General features: G+C 44.1%; 1 protein-coding gene across 1 annotated transcript; it reads right to left on the reverse strand.

Moving 5' to 3' along the window:
- Positions 1-490: 490 nt before the first annotated feature.
- Positions 491-20,120, reverse strand: LOC120050832 (fibroblast growth factor 14-like). Its single transcript, XM_038997360.1, has 5 exons — positions 19,931-20,120; positions 12,988-13,098; positions 12,280-12,383; positions 744-942; positions 491-645 (listed from the first exon to the last, which is right to left on the reverse strand). The coding sequence occupies exons 1-5, from the start codon at positions 20,118-20,120 to the stop codon at positions 491-493; spliced, it is 759 nt and encodes a 252-aa protein (XP_038853288.1).
- Positions 20,121-20,819: the final 699 nt, after the last annotated feature.

Genomic DNA, 20,819 nt, shown 5'->3' on the forward strand with positions numbered 1-20,819 from the left:
TGAGAGAGGGGGCTTATGGGTAGCCATCAGCAGGCAAGGCTACCTGGCAAAAAGGAAGAGGGAAAAAAACGCTTCGTCATCATTCTCACAGATTGTCACAGAAAAATAATCGTAAGGATTTGAAAAAGGCATTCCGTATCGTGTAGGTAGGGCATTCCGCTGTCCAAGTTTGTAGTTTATCTAGCTGATAAAATCAGCCAATCCCCCTCCTCCTCCTCCCCTTCCTCCTCCTCCTCATCAACACCTTCCTCCTCCTTCTCCCCTCCTCTTCTCCCTTCCACCTCCCCTCCCCCAAATGGAGTGGTCCATTTCCTCATCTCGAACACCACTGCACCGAATCAGCCAAAAAGAGAAAGAGAGAGAGAGAATGAGCGAGAGAAAGAGAGAGGAGGTGGGACTTAGCCCATAATTGACCAATCAAGGTGAGAGTTTGAGTGCAGTGGGCAGAGTCTCAAGTCTCTGTCGTGCGGGGGGAGAGGAGGGGGCAGGGTTATGTCGCAGTCTCCTTCGGGTCGGGTTTGTTGATTGGTTTTCCCCCGTTCATGGCCACTGGTTCGCTGGTTGTGCTTTTGCTGGGCGGGACTCCGGCAACTTTAGGCAACGTCTCCCTGACGTCGTGCAACGACGGCTCCTTGTACATCGCAACTACAGAGAAGAGGAGAGATCAGAGTGTTAGAGCGTGTGAGTGTGTGTGTGTGTGTGTGTGTGTGTGCGTATCCATGTGTGTGTGACAACCCCCTTACCTTCTATAGGTTTGGGCAGGAAGTGAGCGGCTGGTTTGGTCTTTTTCACTCGGTTGCCCTTCATGGGCTGTCCTTCCTTGTTCAGGCCCAAGAACCAGGCCCTCCCAGACTCATTCTGTCTGTACAGCATCGACGAGTAGATCACATAGTAGTTCTCAAACACCGACTCCTTAAACTTACACTCTGCTGTAAACAGCTCCTACAGGAGACACGTAAACACACACGCACACACACACACGCACGCGCACGCGCACGCACACGCACACGCACACACACACACACACACACACACACACACACACACACACACACACACACACACACACACACACACACACACACACAGAGAATCAGTATCAAACATACAACATTGGACAAATTGCTAGCTCTTAATATTCCATTAGATGCCAGCCAAACGTCCATCCAAGATTTTTATCATAGTTTAAATCTGTTTCCATGACATTTATTTAACTTCCATTGGCGACGATTTACCAACATTCAACCTGCTAAATGACTTGCCCGACGACTCACTCCGAATTGAATTCCGCTGCTCTATCAATCTCTACATACATTCAGCCTGAATCCTAGAAGTTGTTTGTGCTCACTTCAAAATGAGGGGCGTTGTACAAAACAAATTCATCAGCGATTGGATCGTCTCTAACCAATCAGAGTATCAAAGCCAATGACGTGATTCATGGTTCGTGATGGCTCACTCTAGTCCAACCCATTGGTTTCTGGAACCAATCAGAACGTTTAGAATGTGTTTGCATTCTGCAAAATGTCAGGGAGGAAGGCAAATCCAGACTCATTGTGGAGAAGAAACACTAGTGGGCGTGGTGTTTGGCGCTGTGGATGGATGGGCAGTCAGTCTCCTAAATGACTGATTTGTACTGTAATTAACCATCCCTAGCTTCCAGAGCCTCAGAGACAGACAGGCTGGGAAAACATTGAAATTCCAATCAGGTGTGCTTGTCAGTCACCACCACAAGAAAAGAGACACTCGCTCACCTGTGTGGGCCTTTGTTCCCAGTTACCATGGAAACGATAGAACAGAGAAGATGGGAGGAGAAGAGGAGGAGGAGGAGGGTGGGCAGTGGTTTGATGTGATGGCTAGGTGTGATTGATCGTGTTTGTGGTTGGCAACGTATTTCCATTTTCCTTTGCTCTTTTTATGGTTCTCATTATGGTTCACTGCACTTTTCCCCTGTGTCTTTCAACTCTGTCCAATTAGCACATTCAGGCTGTGTCTCAATAGTCTAAAGTTGCTTCCTCTACTTGTCTTCTCTCCTCTCTTTCATCTGCTTTGATGTGAAAGAATTGGACAGGTGTCCACCATGTTGCTTTTACTTATCCTGTGATTTCAGATCATTTAGGATTTAAAGGCCCAATGCAGACATTTTTTTTTTTATCTCAACATCAAATAATTTTTATGGTGATACCACCAGGCAGGCCAAAACTCCATCCCACCAAAATATACATGTTTAAACAGCTCTTTCACTAAAAGGACATTATCATAATTTTCACAGTATTATTCCAACCTCATAGTGTGGAAATATATATAAAACACAGGGAAATCACATTTTTGACTGCACTGGGCCTTTAAGGTGAAGTGACAAGGAGAGGAAGCCATTTTAGACTATTGAGATGGACCTGCATACTGAACAATGTTATAAAACACAGGCTGTTAGAGAGAGAGAAGAGGCAGTGGAGATTAAAGGAGAGAAAGAAAGAGGGGAAGGAAAGAAAGAAAGGAGGACGTAGGAGGAGAGAAGAGAGAGATAAATCACCAAGGGAGGAGGATGTTTCCTGGGGGGAAACACACAAACACACACACAGTCTTGTATAACTAACCTTGTGGGGACACACAGTTCAGTCCCATTCAAAATCCTATTTTCCCTAACCCCTAAACCTAACACTAACCTTAACCCCAAAACCTAACCCTAGCTCCTAACCATAACCCTAAAACGAACCCTAGCTCCTAACCCTAAACATAATTCTAACCCTAACACTAATTCTAACCCTAACACTAATTCTAACCTTAGCTCTAAACCCCATAGAAATAGCATTTGACCTTGTAGGGACTAACAAAATGTCCCTAGTTGGTACATTTTTTATTTGTTTACTATTCTTCTGGTCCCAACAAGTATAGTTAAACATGTTCAAACACACACACACACACACACACACACACACACACACACACACACACACACACACACACACACACACACACACACACACACACACACACACACACACACACAGTTTGCTACAGCAGGAAAATAATCCTGCAGCAACAGGAAATGTGAATTATTATGTGGATTATAATTAATGGACATTTTTGTAGGGGTTGATACATTTTCCGCAAGGGAAAATCAAGTCTGACATTTCAAAGTGGAAATTACAAACTTCAGAAGCCTTATTAAACCTTGAATATACTAGACGTTTTAAATGTCCTGCAGGAAACTTCTCCTGCAACAGTGTGATCAAATGAAGATCCTACATCTGTACACACACACATGCTGGAGCTTAATATTTTATTATATTAGAAACAGACCTAGGGCCAGTTTTCATGCTGTGCTCTATACAGCTGAGGTTAGACCAGGGGTTAGAAGGGTGCAGAGGTTAGACCAGGGGTTAGAAGGGTGCAGAGGTTAGACCAGGGGTTAGAAGGGTGCAGAGGTTAGACCAGGGGTTAGAAGGGTACTGAGGTTAGACCAGGGGTTAGAAGTGTGCAGAGGTTAGACCAGGGGTTAGAAGGGTGCTGAGGTTAGACCAGGGGTTAGAAGGGTGCTGAGGTTAGACCAGGGGTTAGAAGGGTGCTGAGGTTAGACCAGGGGTTAGAAGGGTGCTGAGGTTAGACCAGGGGTTAGAAGGGTGCTGAGGTTAGACCAGGGGTTAGAAGGGTGCTGAGGTTAGACCAGGGGTTAGAAGGGTGCTGAGGTTAGACCAGGGGTTAGAAGGGTGCAGAGATTAGACCAGGGGTTAGAAGGGTGCAGAGGTTAGACCAGGGGTTAGAAGGGTGCAGATGTTAGACCAGGGGTTAGAAGGGTGCTGGGGTTAGACCAGGGGTTAGAAGGGTACTGAGGTTAGACCAGGGGTTAGAAGGGTACTGAGGTTAGACCAGGGGTTAGAAGTGTGCAGAGGTTAGACCAGGGGTTAGAAGGGTGCTGAGGTTAGACCAGGGGTTAGAAGGGTGCTGAGGTTAGACCAGGGGTTAGAAGGGTGCTGAGGTTAGACCAGGGGTTAGAAGTGTGCAGAGATTAGACCAGGGGTTAGAAGGGTGCAGAGGTTAGACCAGGGGTTAGAAGGGTGCTGAGGTTAGACCAGGGGTTAGAAGGGTGCTGAGGTTAGACCAGGGGTTAGAAGTGTGCAGAGGTTAGACCAGGGGTTAGAAGGGTGCAGAGAGTGATCCAGTATTGATCCCACATGACCACCTGGTCCCAGTGGAGACAGCTCTTATTGTTTTCTCTGTCATGCAGGGAGTTTGTGTCAGTGTGTGTGAGTGGTGTGTGTGTATGTGGTGTGTGTGTGTGTGTGTGTGTGTGTATGTGTGGTAAGTGTGTGTATGTGTGGTGCGTGTGTATGTGTGTCGTGTGGTAAGTGTGTATGGGTTTGTGTGTGTGTTTGTGCCTCCAACACTGTTCATTATCACACTGCTAATTACCCAGGGGAATTGTGGGTAAACAAGTAAGTTAAAGAAAGGAAAGAGGGCGAGAGGAGGAGGACTGGAGAATGGCAGAATACAGGACAGAATAAACACTGTGTGAAGGACTAGTGAAACTTAGAGACCTCTTTAGATGGAATGTTTAAGTCTTAAAAGGGCAATCTTCATTTTTGGCAAAAATAATTTTTGTATAAGTTATCTTTTTGAAAATATTTTGGCCGTTGTGGTTTAAACCAAAAAAGCAATACGGTACTCTGAGAAAAATGGCGTAAACATGGTGTTCAGTTCTACAGTTGGCTGTATCTCTTCAGCTGCCATATACTGTTAACGTGGAGAGGTATAGAGTAGCATCCTTGCTGTTGTGTGTCCTGTCTGGTTGTCCATTAGTGAGGATGACACCATGCTCTTCCTTTCAACTCCACAAACCTTTCATCTAGTCATCCTGTCCTGTCTCTGCCTCTGGATCCAACACGCACGTGCACACACACACGCCACAAGGTCTATGTCAGAAAACAGATGCTCTGGTATAGAGAGGAAAAGTGAGAGAGAGAGAGAGAGAGAGAGGGGGAGAGAAGAGGAAGAGAGAGGGAGAGAAGAGGAAGAGAAGAGAGAGAGAGCAAGAGAAGAGGAAGAAAGAGAGAGAGAGAGAAGAGGGAGAGAAGAGAGAGCGAGAAAAGAGGAAGAGAGAGAGAGAGAAGAGGGAGAGAAGAGAGAGAGAGCGAGGGAAGAGGAAGAGAGAGAGAGAGAGAGAGAGAGAAAGAGGGAGAGCGAGAGAGAAGACAAAGAGGGAGCGAGAGAGAGAGAGAAGAGAGGGAGAGAAGAGGAAGAGAAGAGAGAGAGGGAGAGAAGAGGGAGAGAAGAGAGAGAGGGAGAGAAGAGAGGGAGAGAAGAGGAAGAGAGAGAGCGAGAGAAGAGAAAGAGAGAGAGAGAAGGAAGAGGAGAAGAGAGAGAGAGAGAAGAGGAAGAGAGAGAGACAGCAAAATAGAGATATACACACAGCCATACAAAGGTTTAATGTATTTCTCCACCAAATAAACAAATAACTAATTATCCCCCAGCCAATATATGAGCTACAGTATGTGTGTGTGCATACGGCCCAGGGTAACTTCTGTCTTTGTTCCTCAAAGCCGCAACAATACCCCCCCCACACACACACACACTGCTCCTCCTGATCCCTATCCTGCCTTTCCAAATTATAACCAAATCACCCAGGAATATTCCGGAAATTAGGAAAGACCACTGCTGGCAAGCATCCACTTAAACAGCAACGGGGAGCAATTGTGGGAAAGACAACAGTTGAGAGTTTCAGCATGTGTGAGTGTGTGTGCACGCATGTGTTGCCTATGTATTCATGTATTTAATATGTTATGGAACATGTCAGCTCATAGGCATCAGCAGTCTCTGGGCAGGAATTAGTTGTTGTCTCCTTGTATCTCTACTGAACAAAAATATAAACGCAACATGTAAAGTGTTGGTCACATGTTTCATGAGCTTAAATAAAAGATCCCAGAAATGTTAGTTACGTACAAAAAGTGTATTTCTCTCAAATTTTGTACACAAATTTGTTTACATCCCTGTTAGTGAGCATTTCTCCTTTGCCAAGATAATCCATCCACCTGACAGGTGTGGCATATCATGAAGCTGATTAAACAGCATGGTCATTACACAGGTGCACCTTGTACTGGGGACAATAAAAGGGCACTTTAAAATGTGCAGTTGTGTCACACAACACAATGCCACAGATGTCTCAAGTTTTGAGGAAGCATGCAATTGGCATGCAGACTGCAGGAATGTCCACAAGAGCTGTTGCCAGATAATTGAATGTTAATTTCTCTACCATAAGCCACCTCCAACGTAATTTTAAAGAATTTGGCAGTAAGTCCAACCGGCTTCACAACTGCAGACCACGTGTAACCACGCCAGCCCAGGACCTCTACATCCGGCTTCTTCACCTGCGGGATCGTTCGAGACCAGCCACCTGGACAGCTGATGAAACTGAGGAGTATTTTTGTCTTGTTATAAAGCCCTTTTGTGGGAAAAAGGTGGCACATACAGCATCTATCTTACTTATGTTTTCCTCCATAGTATTAACATGTACAGGATATGATAGTTCTCCCTCCATAGTATTAACATGTACAGGATATGATAGTTCTCCTTCCATAGTATTAACATGTACAGGATATGATAGTTCTCCTTCCATAGTATTAACATGTACAGGATATGATAGTTCTCCCTCCATAGTATTAACATGTACAGGATATGATAGTTCTCCCTCCATAGTATTAACATGTACAGGATAGGATAGTTCTCCCTCCATAGTATTAACATGTACAGGATAGGATAGTTCTCCCTCCATAGTATTAACATGTACAGGATAGGATAGTTCTCCCTCCATAGTATTAACATGTACAGGATATGATAGTTCTCCCTCCATAGTATTAACATGTACAGGATAGGATAGTTCTCCCTCCATAGTATTAACATGTACAGGATATGATAGTTCTCCCTCCATAGTATTAACATGTACAGGATAGGATAGTTCTCCCGCCATAGTATTAACATGTACAGGATAGGATAGTTCTCCCTCCATAGTATTAACATGTACAGGATAGGATAGTTCTCCCTCCATAGTATTAACATGTACAGGATATGATAGTTCTCCCTCCATAGTATTAACATGTACAGGATATGATAGTTCTCCCTCCATAGTATTAACATGTACAGGATAGGATAGTTCTCCCTCCATAGTATTAACATGTACAGGATAGGATAGTTCTCCCTCCATAGTATTAACATGTACAGGATATGATAGTTCTCCCTCCATAGTATTAACATGTACAGGATAGGATAGTTCTCCCTCCATAGTATTAACATGTACAGGATATGATAGTTCTCCCTCCATAGTATTAACATGTACAGGATATGATAGTTCTCCCTCCATAGTATTAACATGTACTGAATAGGATAGTTCTCCCTCCATAGTATTAACATGTACAGGATAGGATAGTTCTCCCTCCATAGTATTAACATGTACAGGATATGATAGTTCTCCCAGCATAGTATTAACATGTACAGGATATGATAGTTCTCCCTCCGTAGTATTAACATGTACAAGATATGATAGTTCTCCCTCCATAGTATTAACATGTACAGGATATGATAGTTCTCCCTCCATAGTATTAACATGTACAGGATAGGATAGTTCTCCCTCCATAGTATTAACATGTACAGGATATGATAGTTCTCCCTCCATAGTATTAACATGTACAGGATATGATAGTTCTCCCTCCATAGTATTAACATGTACAGGATATGATAGTTCTCCCTCCATAGTATTAACATGTACAGGATATGATAGTTCTCCCTCCATAGTATTAACATGTACAGGATAGGATAGTTCTCCCTCCATAGTATTAACATGTACAGGATATGATAGTTCTCCCTCCATAGTATTAACATGTACAGGATATGATAGTTCTCCCTCCATAGTATTAACATGTACAGGATAGGATAGTTCTCCCTCCATAGTATTAACATGTACAGGATATGATAGTTCTCCCTCCATAGTATTAACATGTACAGGATATGATAGTTCTCCCTCCATAGTATTAACATGTACAGGATAGGATAGTTCTCCCTCCATAGTATTAACATGTACAGGATATGATAGTTCTCCCTCCATAGTATTAACATGTACAGGATATGATAGTTCTCCCTCCATAGTATTAACATGTACAGGATAGGATAGTTCTCCCTCCATAGTATTAACATGTACAGGATAGGATAGTTCTCCCTCCATAGTATTAACATGTACAGGATAGGATAGTTCTCCCGCCATAGTATTAACATGTACAGGATAGGATAGTTCTCCCTCCATAGTATTAACATGTACAGGATATGATAGTTCTCCCTCCATAGTATTAACATGTACAGGATATGATAGTTCTCCCTCCATAGTATTAACATGTACAGGATATGATAGTTCTCCCTCCATAGTATTAACATGTACAGGATATGATAGTTCTCCCTCCATAGTATTAACATGTACAGGATATGATAGTTCTCCCAGCATAGTATTAACATGTACAGGATATGATAGTTCTCCCTCCATAGTATTAACATGTACAGGATAGGATAGTTCTCCCTCCATAGTATTAACATGTACAGGATATGATAGTTCTCCCTCCATAGTATTAACATGTACAGGATATGATAGTTCTCCCTCCATAGTATTAACATGTACAGGATATGATAGTTCTCCCTCCATAGTATTAACATGTACAGGATATGATAGTTCTCCCTCCATAGTATTAACATGTACTGAATAGGATAGTTCTCCCTCCATAGTATTAACATGTACAGGATATGATAGTTCTCCCTCCATAGTATTAACATGTACAGGATATGATAGTTCTCCCTCCATAGTATTAACATGTACAGGATATGATAGTTCTCCCTCCATAGTATTAACATGTACAGGATATGATAGTTCTCCCTCCATAGTATTAACATGTACAGGATATGATAGTTCTCCCTCCATAGTATTAACATGTACAGGATATGATAGTTCTCCCTCCATAGTATTAACATGTACAGGATATGATAGTTCTCCCTCCATAGTATTAACATGTACAGGATATGATAGTTCTCCCTCCATAGTATTAACATGTACAGGATAGGATAGTTCTCCCTCCATAGTATTAACATGTACAGGATAGGATAGTTCTCCCTCCATAGAAAACTCTAAGACCCGACGGTGAGGGCTACTGTATATACTGTACACTGTTTTTGTTACTATAAAGGTGTAAACTAACATACAGGTTTCCGTGTAACTGTGTGTTGTCTGTGTGTCTGCATGAGTGTGTGCTCGAGTACTCAGATGTGCATGCGTGTAACTGTGTGTGTGTGTGTGTGTGTGTGTGTGTGTGTGTGTGTGTGTGTGTGTGTGTGTGTGTGTGTGTGTGTGTGTGTGTGTGTGTGTGTGTGTGTGTGTGTTGTGTGTCTGCATGAGTGTGTGCTCGAGTACTCAGATGTGTGTGCTCTTCACACTCTTCAACACACACTCAGAGCTGGTTTCCTCTTGCCCAGCGTCGTTGGTAATTAACACATACCAGATCATTTCACACTAGGCCATCTGTTGACTGCAGAGACAGAGACCGAGAGAGATGGGTGGAAAGAGACGAGTCTCTCTCTACAACCAGAGAGCTGTCTCATCTGTCTGACAGATGTGTAGTGCTATAGTTCATCTTGATGCTTCATCTTCAGGAGTAACACTATTCTTGATCTTACTGTTAAGGGTCGGCCATCTTGTGTTTTTGTGATTCATCAAAGCAACGCCTCTATAAACCATTTAGTTCCAGGTAGTTATCAATTGTGTTGAATTCTTTGAAATGCTAGAGCAACATATCTGTTGTATTATTATAAAACATAATTCTTCGGTAAAAAACAGATACTATCTGTTAAATCCCTAACAGGACTGCTTTTTTTTCTCTTCATAGTCAGCGGTGTGTGTGTGTGTGTGTGTGTGTGTGTGTGTGTGTGTGTGTGTGTGTGTGTGTGTGTGTGTGTGTGTGTGTGTGTGTGTGTGTGTGTGTGTGTGTGTGTGTGTGTGTGCGGCGGCTGCATGTGGACAGGACTTCCCCCATCAATAATTAAAAAGCAGCCCTCATCCCTCTGTCTCTAACTGAACAGAGAGAAACAGAACACAACATCTCTCCTCCAAAAAGGACAAAACAAGCGCCCGGATGCTCTCCTCTCTGCAGCATAATATCCCTCTCCCTCGCTCCGACTCAGTGAGGAAAAATAGGGATATTTGACTGCTCTGCTGTGTCAGGGTAGGGAATAATTCATATTTCTCCCTCCCTCCCTCCCTCCCTCCCTCCCTCCCTCCCTCCCTCCCTCCCTCCCTCCCTCCCTCCCTCCCTCCCACTCTCTCTCACCATCTTTCTCACCACTTCACTTTCTCGCAAGGAACCCCTCAAGTTTCCTTGGAGACAAGGAGAGAGAGGAGGCTTTGGGTGCAAACGGATGTGGATTTTTCTCTATTTCAATCTCTCTATCTCTTTCTCTCTCTGCTGGTCTTTTCCATATAAAGCTCCTTGTCAGAACACTACCTGTCGAAGCAGAAGCAGCAGCTGATGTAATTCCATTATTATGTGATGAACAAAGAGGATGAGTAATGGTGAATTCACAATGAGAAACACTCAGGGAACTGTTCTTCTGATACATCTACTGTCATATAGTGACATGCCCATTGATTCATCACCAACCCCATAAAGACTAGAGAACTATTCAAGATAGGAATCTTACTGAGGAGTCATATAATGTTGCAACCTAAAGAGAAGATGACCTCTTGTGCCCTACCTAGGGTAATGACCAGAGGAGGCTGGTGGGAGGCGCTACAGGAGGACGGGCTCACTGTAAAGGCTGGAATGGAATGAATGGAACGGAGTCAAATGTGTAGTTTCCATATGTTTGATACCGTTCCATTGATTCCATTCCAGCCTTTACAATGAGCCCGTCCTCCTATAGCGCCTCCCACCAGCCTCCTCTGGTCATGACAGTATTTAGTATTCATGACGCATGTTCCCCTTCATACGAACCCGGGGTGAACCAATGGTCAGACAGACAGCACTGTACACAAAAAATAAGCCACGGAAGTTTTTTGAGCGAGAATAAAGACGACTTTCGAGTAGTAAGACATGTTAATAAGAAGGGGCTAGAAGTGTCTTATATGGTGAGCTACTGAGTGGCTAGGACAGGCAAGACCCATACTATTGTGGAGGACTTAATTGTTCCTGCTGCCGCGGATATGGCTGGGACAATGCTGGGGGAAAAGGCCAAACTATACAGACAAACAACACTGTTTCACGACGCATCAGTGACATGAGATGTTTTGAAACAATTACTGCTTCGCATACAAGCTAGTGAATTCTATGCGTTACAGCTGGATGAGTCAACAGACGTGGCGGGCCTGGCACAGCTACTGGTATATGTCTGTTACGTTTATGGGGGGTCAATTAAGGAAGACATCGTCTTCTGCAAACCACTGGAAACCCAACATTGCAGAGTTATGTGCATCCTTTCAAGCACACCCTTCTCATTAACCTGTGGTGAGTTATTCAACATTTTGATGAACAAATAAGGTTTAATATGTAAGATGGCTAAATAAAGAGCAAATTATTGATTATCATTATATTATTATTTGTGCCCTGGTCCTATAAGAGCTCTTTGTCACTTCCCACGAGCCAGGTTGTGACAAAAACTCACACTCATTCTTATGTTTAATAAATGTATCGTATAGTGTGTGTTTGGCAGGCTTACAATGATGGCAAAAAACAACATTTGAGAGTGCGCTGACCCTGGTGCTAGAGGGGAGGGGGTACGCAGGCGGAGGTTGAATGTTTGAAAGGGTACGGGACTATAAAAAGTTTGGAAACCACTGCATTAGCCAAATCCTCACTATGGCCTCTGGGGAAACGTACACGTATTCCTCCTAAAGGATTCCAGGATCTTGATGAACCCTGTGTGTCTACAGGACAGATGGGCTGTATATTAGTACGGTGACTGAGTGATAGAAAGGTTGTGTTTACACAGGCAGCCCAATTCCAATCTTTTTTTCACTAATTGGTCTTTCAACCTGTCAGATCTTTTGCCAATAATTGGGCAAAAGATCAGATTTGGGCTGTCTGTGTAAACGCAGCCTAAGATAGATCGATCTATCTATCTAATAATTACACACATACACTTATAGAAGAAAACTGAGAATTGTCATAGTAATCAACAGATGACTAAACATTCTGAAAATCAGCTCAACCAAGATGGCCGCCCGGCTGGCACACGTCATCATCAGCATTGGTCTGTACTCACTGATGTGTAGAGGTGTCCTTCCCCGTTCATGGCGATGTACAGACCCATCTTGACTGACTGGATGGCCACCACTCGAAGGCCCACTGGGATGAGGTTGAACAAAGCTGAGAGACAAATCAGCACAGTAAAGCAGATTGACAATCTTACCAGAATAAACATTATTGTGTGTGTGTGTGTGTGTGTGTGTGTGTGTCTCTGTGTGTGTACGTAGCGTACGTATGCATCTATATAAGATTCAGATACTCAGTCAACCATGTGACACAGTTACACACACACACACACACACACACACACACACACACACACACACACACACACACACACACACACACACACACACACACACACACACACACACACACACACACACACACACACACACACACACACACACACTAGAATGTGACTAGAATGGAACAATACAGTATATACATGAAAGCTACCAGAACACTTAATCACATGAATGGATCACGAGACGTGTATGAGACTTGACACATGCGTGTAGTAGCCGTGTGAGAAATGACATTAGTCACAGAGCCGTGTTCATCTGGACTTCTGTGTGTCAGTTCTCATTTGTCCATGTCTGACATGTACTCCATGAGATCTGTGATTGGGTGACTTCTGATAAAATGTCTGTCACTGGGTTGACGGAGGTTGCCACTCAATCTACCCCCCTCTGTGTGCGCATGTGTGTTCGTGCGGACTCACAGGAGTTAGTGCCGTCATCTTTGGTCCCGTCCAGACATCCATCTGGGTTCATCTGCAAGTAGTATCCCTGTCTGCAGTACAACCTGGTCACTATGCCCTTAAGCTGTGGATCTAGAGAGAGAGGAGAGAGAGAGAAGAGAGGAGAGAGAGAGGAGAGAGAAGAAAGAGGAGAGAAGAGAGAGAGGAGAGAGAAGAGAGAGAGGAGAGAGGAGAGAAGAGAGGAGAGAGGAGAGGAGAAAGAGAAGAAAGAGAAGAGAGAGAGAGGAGAGAGAGAAGAAAGAGAAGAGAGAGAAGAGAGAGAGAGGAGAGGAGAAAGAGAAGAAAGAGAAGAGAGAGAGAGAAGAGAGGAGAGAGAGAAGAAAGAGAAGAGAGAGAAGAGAGAGAGAGGAGAGAGAAGAGAGAGTCTCATTATTAAAAGGTGGGCTGGCTTCAGTGTAAAAGTTCTAGACTACATTATTCTGAAGTTTCTTTTATCTCCATGACAATATCAGTCTGTTTTCACACAAAAAAGAGCGAGCAGACAGACCGGAGCTCAGGAGAAAAAGCTCTTAATCTCAGAAATGTCTGAGAATGTCAGCATGTGTGTGCAACCCAGTCCACACCCACACAGGCCCGAGACTTCATTACCTTCTCCCCCAACTCCCTGTCACAAAACAGACGGAGAGAGAAACATGTCAAACAGAGAAACAGAGAGAGAAAGATAAGAGAAGGTAAGAGAAGGATTTTGGAACAGTGTTCTAGGGCTGAGGAGAAAGAGAAAAAGAATAAAGGAACAGAAAGAGAAGCCATGGATAAACAGTGGTGAAATAGCTGGACCCAACACACACATACAGTGCATTCGGAAAGTATTCAGACCCGTTGACTTTCCCCACATTTTGTTACGTTACAGCCTTATTCTAAAATGGATTAAATTGTTTTTTCCCCTCATCAATCTACACAAAATTACCCATAATGACGAAGCAAAAAGAGGTTTCTAGACATTTTAGCAAATGTATAAATAAAAAATAAAAACCGGAAATATCACATTTACATAAGTATTGAGACCCTTTACTCAGTACTTTGTTGAAGCACCTTTAGCAGCGATTACAGCCTCAAGTCTTCTTGGGTATGACGTTACAAGCTTGGCACACCTGTATTTGTGGAGTTTCTACCATTCTTCTCTGCAGATCCTCTCAAGCTCTGTCAGGTTGGATGTGGAGCGTTGCTGCACAGCTATTTTCAAGTCTCTCCAGAGATGTTCGATCTGGTTCAAGTCCGGGCTTTAGCTGGGCCACTCAAGGACATTCACAGACTTGTTCTGAAGCCACTCTTGCGTTGTCTTGGCTGTGTGTTTAGGGTCGTTGTCATACTGGAAGGTGAACCTTGCTCCGTTCATCTTTCCCTCAATTCTGACTAGTCTCCCAGTACCTGCCGCTGAAAAACATCCCCACAGCCTGATTCTGCCACCACCATGCTTCACCGTAGGGATGGTGCCAGGTTTCCTCCAAACGTGACGCTTGGCATTCAGGCCAAAGAGTTCAATCTTGGTTTCAATCAGACCAGAGAATCTTGTTTCTCATGGTCTGAGAGTCTTTAGGTGCCTTTTGGCAAACTACAAGAGGGCTGTCATGTTCATTTTACTGAGGAGTGGCTTACGTCTGGCCACTCTACTATAAAGGCCTGATTGGTGGAGTGCTGCAGAGATCGTTGTCCTTCCGGAAAGTTCTCCCATCTCCACAGAGGAAATCTGGAGCTTTGTCAGAGTGACCATGGGTTCTTGGTCACCTCGCTGACCAAGGCCCTTCTCCCCCGATTGCTCAATTTGGCCGGGTGGCCAGCTCTAGGAAGAGTCTTGGTGGTTCCAAACTTCTTCCATTTAATAATGATGGAGGCCACTGTGTTCTTTTGGACCTTCAATGCTGCAGACCTTTTTTGGTACCCTTCCCCAGATCTGTGCCTTGTCACAAACCTGTCTAGAAGCTCTACGGACAATTCCTTAGACCTCATGGCTTGGTTTTTGCTCTGACATGCACTGTCAACTGTGGAACTTTACAGTATATAGACTGGTGTGTGCCTTTCCAAATCATGTCCAGTCAATTGAACTTACCACAGGTGGACTCTAATCAAGTTATAGAAACATCTCAAGGATGATCAATGAAAACAGGATGCACCTGAGCTTAGAGTCTCATAGCAAAGGGTCTGAATACTTATGTAAATAAGGTATTTCTGTTTTTTATTTTTAATACATTTGCAAACATTTCTAAAAAACAGTTTTCACTTTGTCATTATGGGGTATTGAGTGTAGATTGATGAGGGAATTTAAAAAAAATCGATTTTAGAATAAGGCTGTAACATAACAAAATGTGGAAAAAGTCAAGGGGTCTGAATAGTTTCTGAATGCACCGTACACAGACCGCACCATCCTGCCTCACACACACACACACACACACACACACACACACACACACACACACACACACACACACACACACACACACACACACACACACACACACACACACACACACACACACACACACACACACACACACACACACACACACACACACACTTTCTTTCACACAAACAGACCACACCCTCTTCTGAGTGTCTACAGCAATGTGGAGATCCCCTCTGAAGTTGTTGTTGGTTGTGGTGATGTGTGTGTGCCAGAGAAAAAAAGGTATGCTCCAATGAACATGATAGATTAGAACTGCAGACGAGACTGACCCAGTTTAGAAGAGCGAGAGGGAAATAGAGGAAGAGAGAGCGAGAGAAAGGGATTTTCCAGTTTTCACACCAGGGACAGGGGTGTGATGGGAGGAATGGTTACCAACCCTCTACACTAGTAGTCTGTCTGTTCAGCTCAACTTCCAACCACCTGAGAATACATTTTAGAAGATCTTAGACAACGTCTGGTCATTTTAATTTGGGGGTAAAAAAACACTTTAACCGTCTAGAGATGTGGAGATAGAGGTGGAGTCACTGAGATGAGAACAGAGTAGAGATAAGGAGATAGAGGTGGAGTCACTGAGATGAGAACAGAGTAGAGATGAGGAGATAGAGGTGGAGTCACTGAGATGAGAACAGAGTATGAGGAGATAGAGGTGAAGTCACTGAGATGAGAACAGAGTATGAGGAGATAGAGGTGGAGTCACTGAGATGAGAACAGAGTAGAGATAAGGAGATAGAGGTGGAGTCACTGAGATGAGAACAGAGTAGAGATAAGGAGATAGAGGTGGAGTCACTGAGATGAGAACAGAGTAGAGATGAGGAGATAGAGGTGGAGTCACTGAGATGAGAACAGAGTATGAGGAGATAGAGGTGAAGTCACTGAGATGAGAACAGAGTATGAGGAGATAGAGGTGAAGTCACTGAGATGAGAACAGAGTATGAGGAGATAGAGGTGGAGTCACTGAGATGAGAACAGAGTATGAGGAGATAGAGGTGAAGTCACTGAGATGAGAACAGAGTATGAGGAGATAGAGGTGGAGTCACTGAGATGAGAACAGAGTATGAGGAGATAGAGGTGGAGTCACTGAGATGAGAACAGAGTATGAGGAGATAGAGGTGGAGTCACTGAGATGAGAACAGAGTATGAGGAGATAGAGGTGGAGTCACTGAGATGAGAACAGAGTATGAGGAGATAGAGGTGGAGTCACTGAGATGAGAACAGAGTATGAGGAGATAGAGGTGAAGTCACTGAGATGAGAGTAGTGTGGATTATGCTCTAGAAGGACTTCAACAGTACAGATTCACTTAGAGAGACCCATTTAAACACTGTTTAATCAAGTGTGTCAGGGCTTCCTCTAATACCTTAATGAGTCTCTCGCTCTCTCTCTCTCTGTGTGTGTGTGTCCTTATGGAAACCCTGTTCCGTATGAGTGTTAAATTAAGGAGTGTTACCAGACCATTGACTTCCACTCAGAGACAGAGAGGGTATCAGGAAGACACATCTGTACCATAACTAGACTCCCCGAAAGAGCCTCCTTTGGTTTCCCTGAGCCTCTGTAGCGTTACATAGTTCAAATCTGCACAGTCAAACATGACATGGAATGTGGGAAAAACAAAGCCCTTTTCCTAAAGTGTATCTCTTTTTCAATGGAAACACTTGGTCAAGACGACCCAAAACAGATACAAAATTCCCAAGCTTCCATAAATCTGACTAATGGAATTGTATTTCTTAACTTTGGGAATTCTGTCTGCTTCAACAGGTAGGGTCTCTTTCCTTCCTCACTGACCTGCTGTGTGTTACTGGGGAGAAATTCCCATTTTCCCAGATTCCCATATCCTGTCTGTTACTAGGGAAACTGGTCCAGGATTCCCTCTTTGTATGGGTTGCCATGGATACAGTCTCGTGATTCCAATGTCCCTGTCTGCTTATTCAGAGGAAGGTATTCCCCCGTCTTTGTCTGCGTTGTTCCAACACCGCTAATCTCTGGTTATCCTCCCCATGATGATCCATATCATTTTAATCAAAATGATATTGATCTATTGAATAGAACATGTATTGAATAAGGCCTGTAGCCATAAATCAAAATGTCAATATCATAAGATTCTGTATTGCACGAGAGCAATCATTACAGTAGTTGTCATCATTGGTAGGCTACTCTAAATGAGGAATATCTGGACTCTACATGGGCTCTCAGGTCAACTACAGATGGTGGACGTTCCTGTAACATACATGTACTGGGAATTCTATGACCAATGATTGATTTCTGCTATTTGTGACGACTTGAAGGAAGGTGTAAGAAGGAAGAACACATTTCACACTACTTCAAGAAGCAGAAGAGGAGAGGGTGGCTTTTCCCAATATTTGAACATTACCTATGAGAGAGGGAGAGGGAGAGGGAGAGAGAGAGAGAATGAAAGATGGAAGAGAGGCATAGATAGAGAGGAGGAGAGTCTATGTTTGCCCTTCAGAAAACCTTATGTGTGTGTCGCCAGGATTCAGACCCAGTCACGCAGTCAGAGTGGCGAGAGGAGAGGAGAAAAGAGAGGAGAGAGCCTGAGGATATATGGCCAGGCTTCAACCAGAAGCTACCACAGCTGGAAGCAGGAAGGAGGGAGGGAAGGAGGGAGGGAGGGAGGGGGGGGGGGGGGGGTAGTGGAAGGAGAGAGGAGGAGGAGAGAAGGGAGATGAGTGGTGAGAGTGGAGGAAACAAGTTGTAAGGGAGGAGAGAGGGAAGGAGAGAGAAGAAGGGAGAGGGGACTGTCTAAACGTCACCATCACACTCTGAGCGATAAGAGTACCTCCTCTCCAACACACACACACACACACACAGCCCTGTAAACCCTCTCAGATATCAGATAAGGATACCACAGAAGTTTTCATCTTTACATTCGGAGAATTCTTATATCCCTACATGTCAGCTGAGAGTGTATCAGAATGACTCCAGCCTTCTAGAGCTGCTCTTTAGATGGTTGAGAATGTTCAGAAAGCAGATGGGCGAGACTAGAGATTTGGAAAAGAGATTAAGATAGAGAGATACTGTATCATAAACAGAGGAGACCCTGGAGAGAAAATGGTAGATGAAGGACGGAGAAGAGAGGGAGAGAGAGGGAGAGAGGGGGAAGAGAGGGGGAGAGGGAGGGAGAGAGGGGGAAGAGAGGGGGGCAGTAGTTCCTTCTGGAATCAAGGCAGACATGACCTTTTCTCTGTCTTACTGAAAAATGAATCGTAACAAAAGAGATGTTCAACAGATCAAAGCACCATTCCTTCTATCCCACTTTCATCTCTTCATTCCATCCTTCTCTACTCTTCTCTTCCCTTCATCCTTCACTCCCTCTCCTCCCCTTTTCATCCTTCTCTTCCTCCGTCCATCTCCTCTTTCTTTCTTTCTTTCTCTGCCCTCCCCTCGTTCATTATTCTCCTTTTCTCCCACTCTTCCCCTCTCTTCTTCCTTCAATCTCTCTCATCCTTTCCCCTTTCCTCCTCCACCCCTTCATCCTTCGCCTCTCCTCCTCCTCTCGTTCCTCTTACCCCCTGCTCACTCCGAGGTTAAGAAACCCTGAATTCATATTTCATTTTCGACAGGATGCTTGAGGCAACTCCCCTCAACTACACACACACACACACACACACACACACACACACACACACACACACACACACACACACACACACACACACACACACACACACACACAGCATGTGTCTCAGACTGTACTGTGTTCTGCATGCATGCACCCCATCTATAAGGCCACAGGTTGCACTGAATGTCATTGGCTTTGACAAAATGGCTGTCACTTGACTGAGGTTGCTGCGCTCACAGTCAGTCACCCCCTCTCTCTCTCCTGAGACCAGTCATGCCAGTTACCCCCTGCCTTACAGAGCTTGTCATGATGTCATTTTCGTATATTGGTGGTGTCAGCTATACTGTATGTATGAATCAAGATATGTCAAATTCAATAGACTACATTTCAAAACCTGTCTGTTCTTTGACTCAACCTGATTCAAGTTCTGTGATAAATACCTATAAAATGGCCAACTGTTTGGTGAGATATTTAATACGGCAACCTGATTCACCTATCCACCCCTCAAACGTATTTTAATCTGTATGTAACACCTAACTGTAACATCGATTTTGTCTGACTCAAACCCTTCACTCAGAAAGGCAATCAGCAGTAAACCAATCAATGAAAGATTAGGCTAGAAATCGTTATTTTCCCACTTTAGTCTCAACTCCTAGGCTAATTAAAATGCGTAATTTGAAGTCTTGTCGAGAGGACGAGAGCGTCAATGTTATCACAATAACTATATTTGTAAGGAATGAAACAGCAATGTGGTCAAACTTACCAGCCACACTGCTTAGGCTACTTTCGTTAACTACCTGTTTTTATTAATGCATGTAGGGGTAAACTATTGAACCGTTGGAGCTAACGTAAGGCTGCTCTCTCCCTCGCGCTTAATGACAACCGTAACGTGTCCATGCGTCTCCCGCGCTTTCCGCTCAGCCCACACCTTGTCTCCGTAGCCTTCTTTTCTTCAAGCCGAAGATTCTCACTTTGGAGAAGATGTCGACCAAATTCCCGTTACAAAGTCCTTTATTCTTGTTGGGGCTTCGCCTCCGTCGGTGTGGCGTCGGCCGGTGGACTTGTTGTTCCCGTGCCTGTCTCTTCTGTCGTATCAAACCGCTGGCAATAGCTGCCATGTCTCAACCGAAACAACCCGGGGGAAAAGGAAACACAGAGCCCGTTCCCCGTTTCCCTTTGGGCACGGAGCGCAGACGGCACAACAAGCGATTATGTTCGGTCTGCAGCTACAGCCCCATAGTTGTGTCTATAAAATGTATCTTCTTTATCCGTCAGAAAAACATTTCGACACTACGCAATCAAGTCCAAATACCACATTTCGGTGAGGATACAGAACATTGCGTTGTCATTTTATCATGGCCATTCAACAACTAACAACCTGTCACCGTTGTTGTCAAATGATTTCGAATTTGACTGCGTGAATCCTTGTAGAGGAGAAGGTTTTCCAAACTGAAAACATTTCCGATATCCGTACTTGGTCATATTTGATCATTAAATATCTGTGACGTTTGATGTCACATAGTCCAAAAACACGAAAATAATTGTCGAAAGGTTTCGTTCTTCTCCTCGCCCAAAAATGTTTAGACTACCCCCCCGTCTTCTCCCGGTGATCGACAAAAAATCAAGCCTATCGAAAATGTGAACATGCGAATTTGAAGCCACGCGCTAAAGGAGTCTGTCAGACATACTCTCAAAAACATACGGAGCGATTTTAACGTAATTATCTGAAGGACGCAAGCCCCAGACGCTCCCCGGGTGGGGCTTGCTCCTTGGAAGAGAGGTGTGTGATGCTTGACTCGCGCGCACAGATTCACCAA

The sequence above is a fragment of the Salvelinus namaycush genome, chromosome 7 (genome assembly GCF_016432855.1).
Source record: "Salvelinus namaycush isolate Seneca chromosome 7, SaNama_1.0, whole genome shotgun sequence".
In the NCBI taxonomy this organism is placed as follows: domain Eukaryota; kingdom Metazoa; phylum Chordata; class Actinopteri; order Salmoniformes; family Salmonidae; genus Salvelinus; species Salvelinus namaycush.

What these genes read in the sequence shown, in the direction of transcription:
- LOC120050832 (XM_038997360.1), bottom strand. Translation starts at nt 20,120, where the DNA reads ATGGCAGCTATTGCCAGCGGTTTGATACGACAGAAGAGACAGGCACGG. An exon ending in AAGAAGGCTACGGAGACAAG is followed by an intron (nt 13,099 to 19,930) that starts GTGTGGGCTGAG and finishes CTCTCTCTCTAG; the next exon opens with ATCCACAGCTTAAGGGCATA. An exon ending in CCTGCCCAAACCTATAGAAG is followed by an intron (nt 646 to 743) that starts GTAAGGGGGTTG and finishes TCTTCTCTGTAG; the next exon opens with TTGCGATGTACAAGGAGCCG.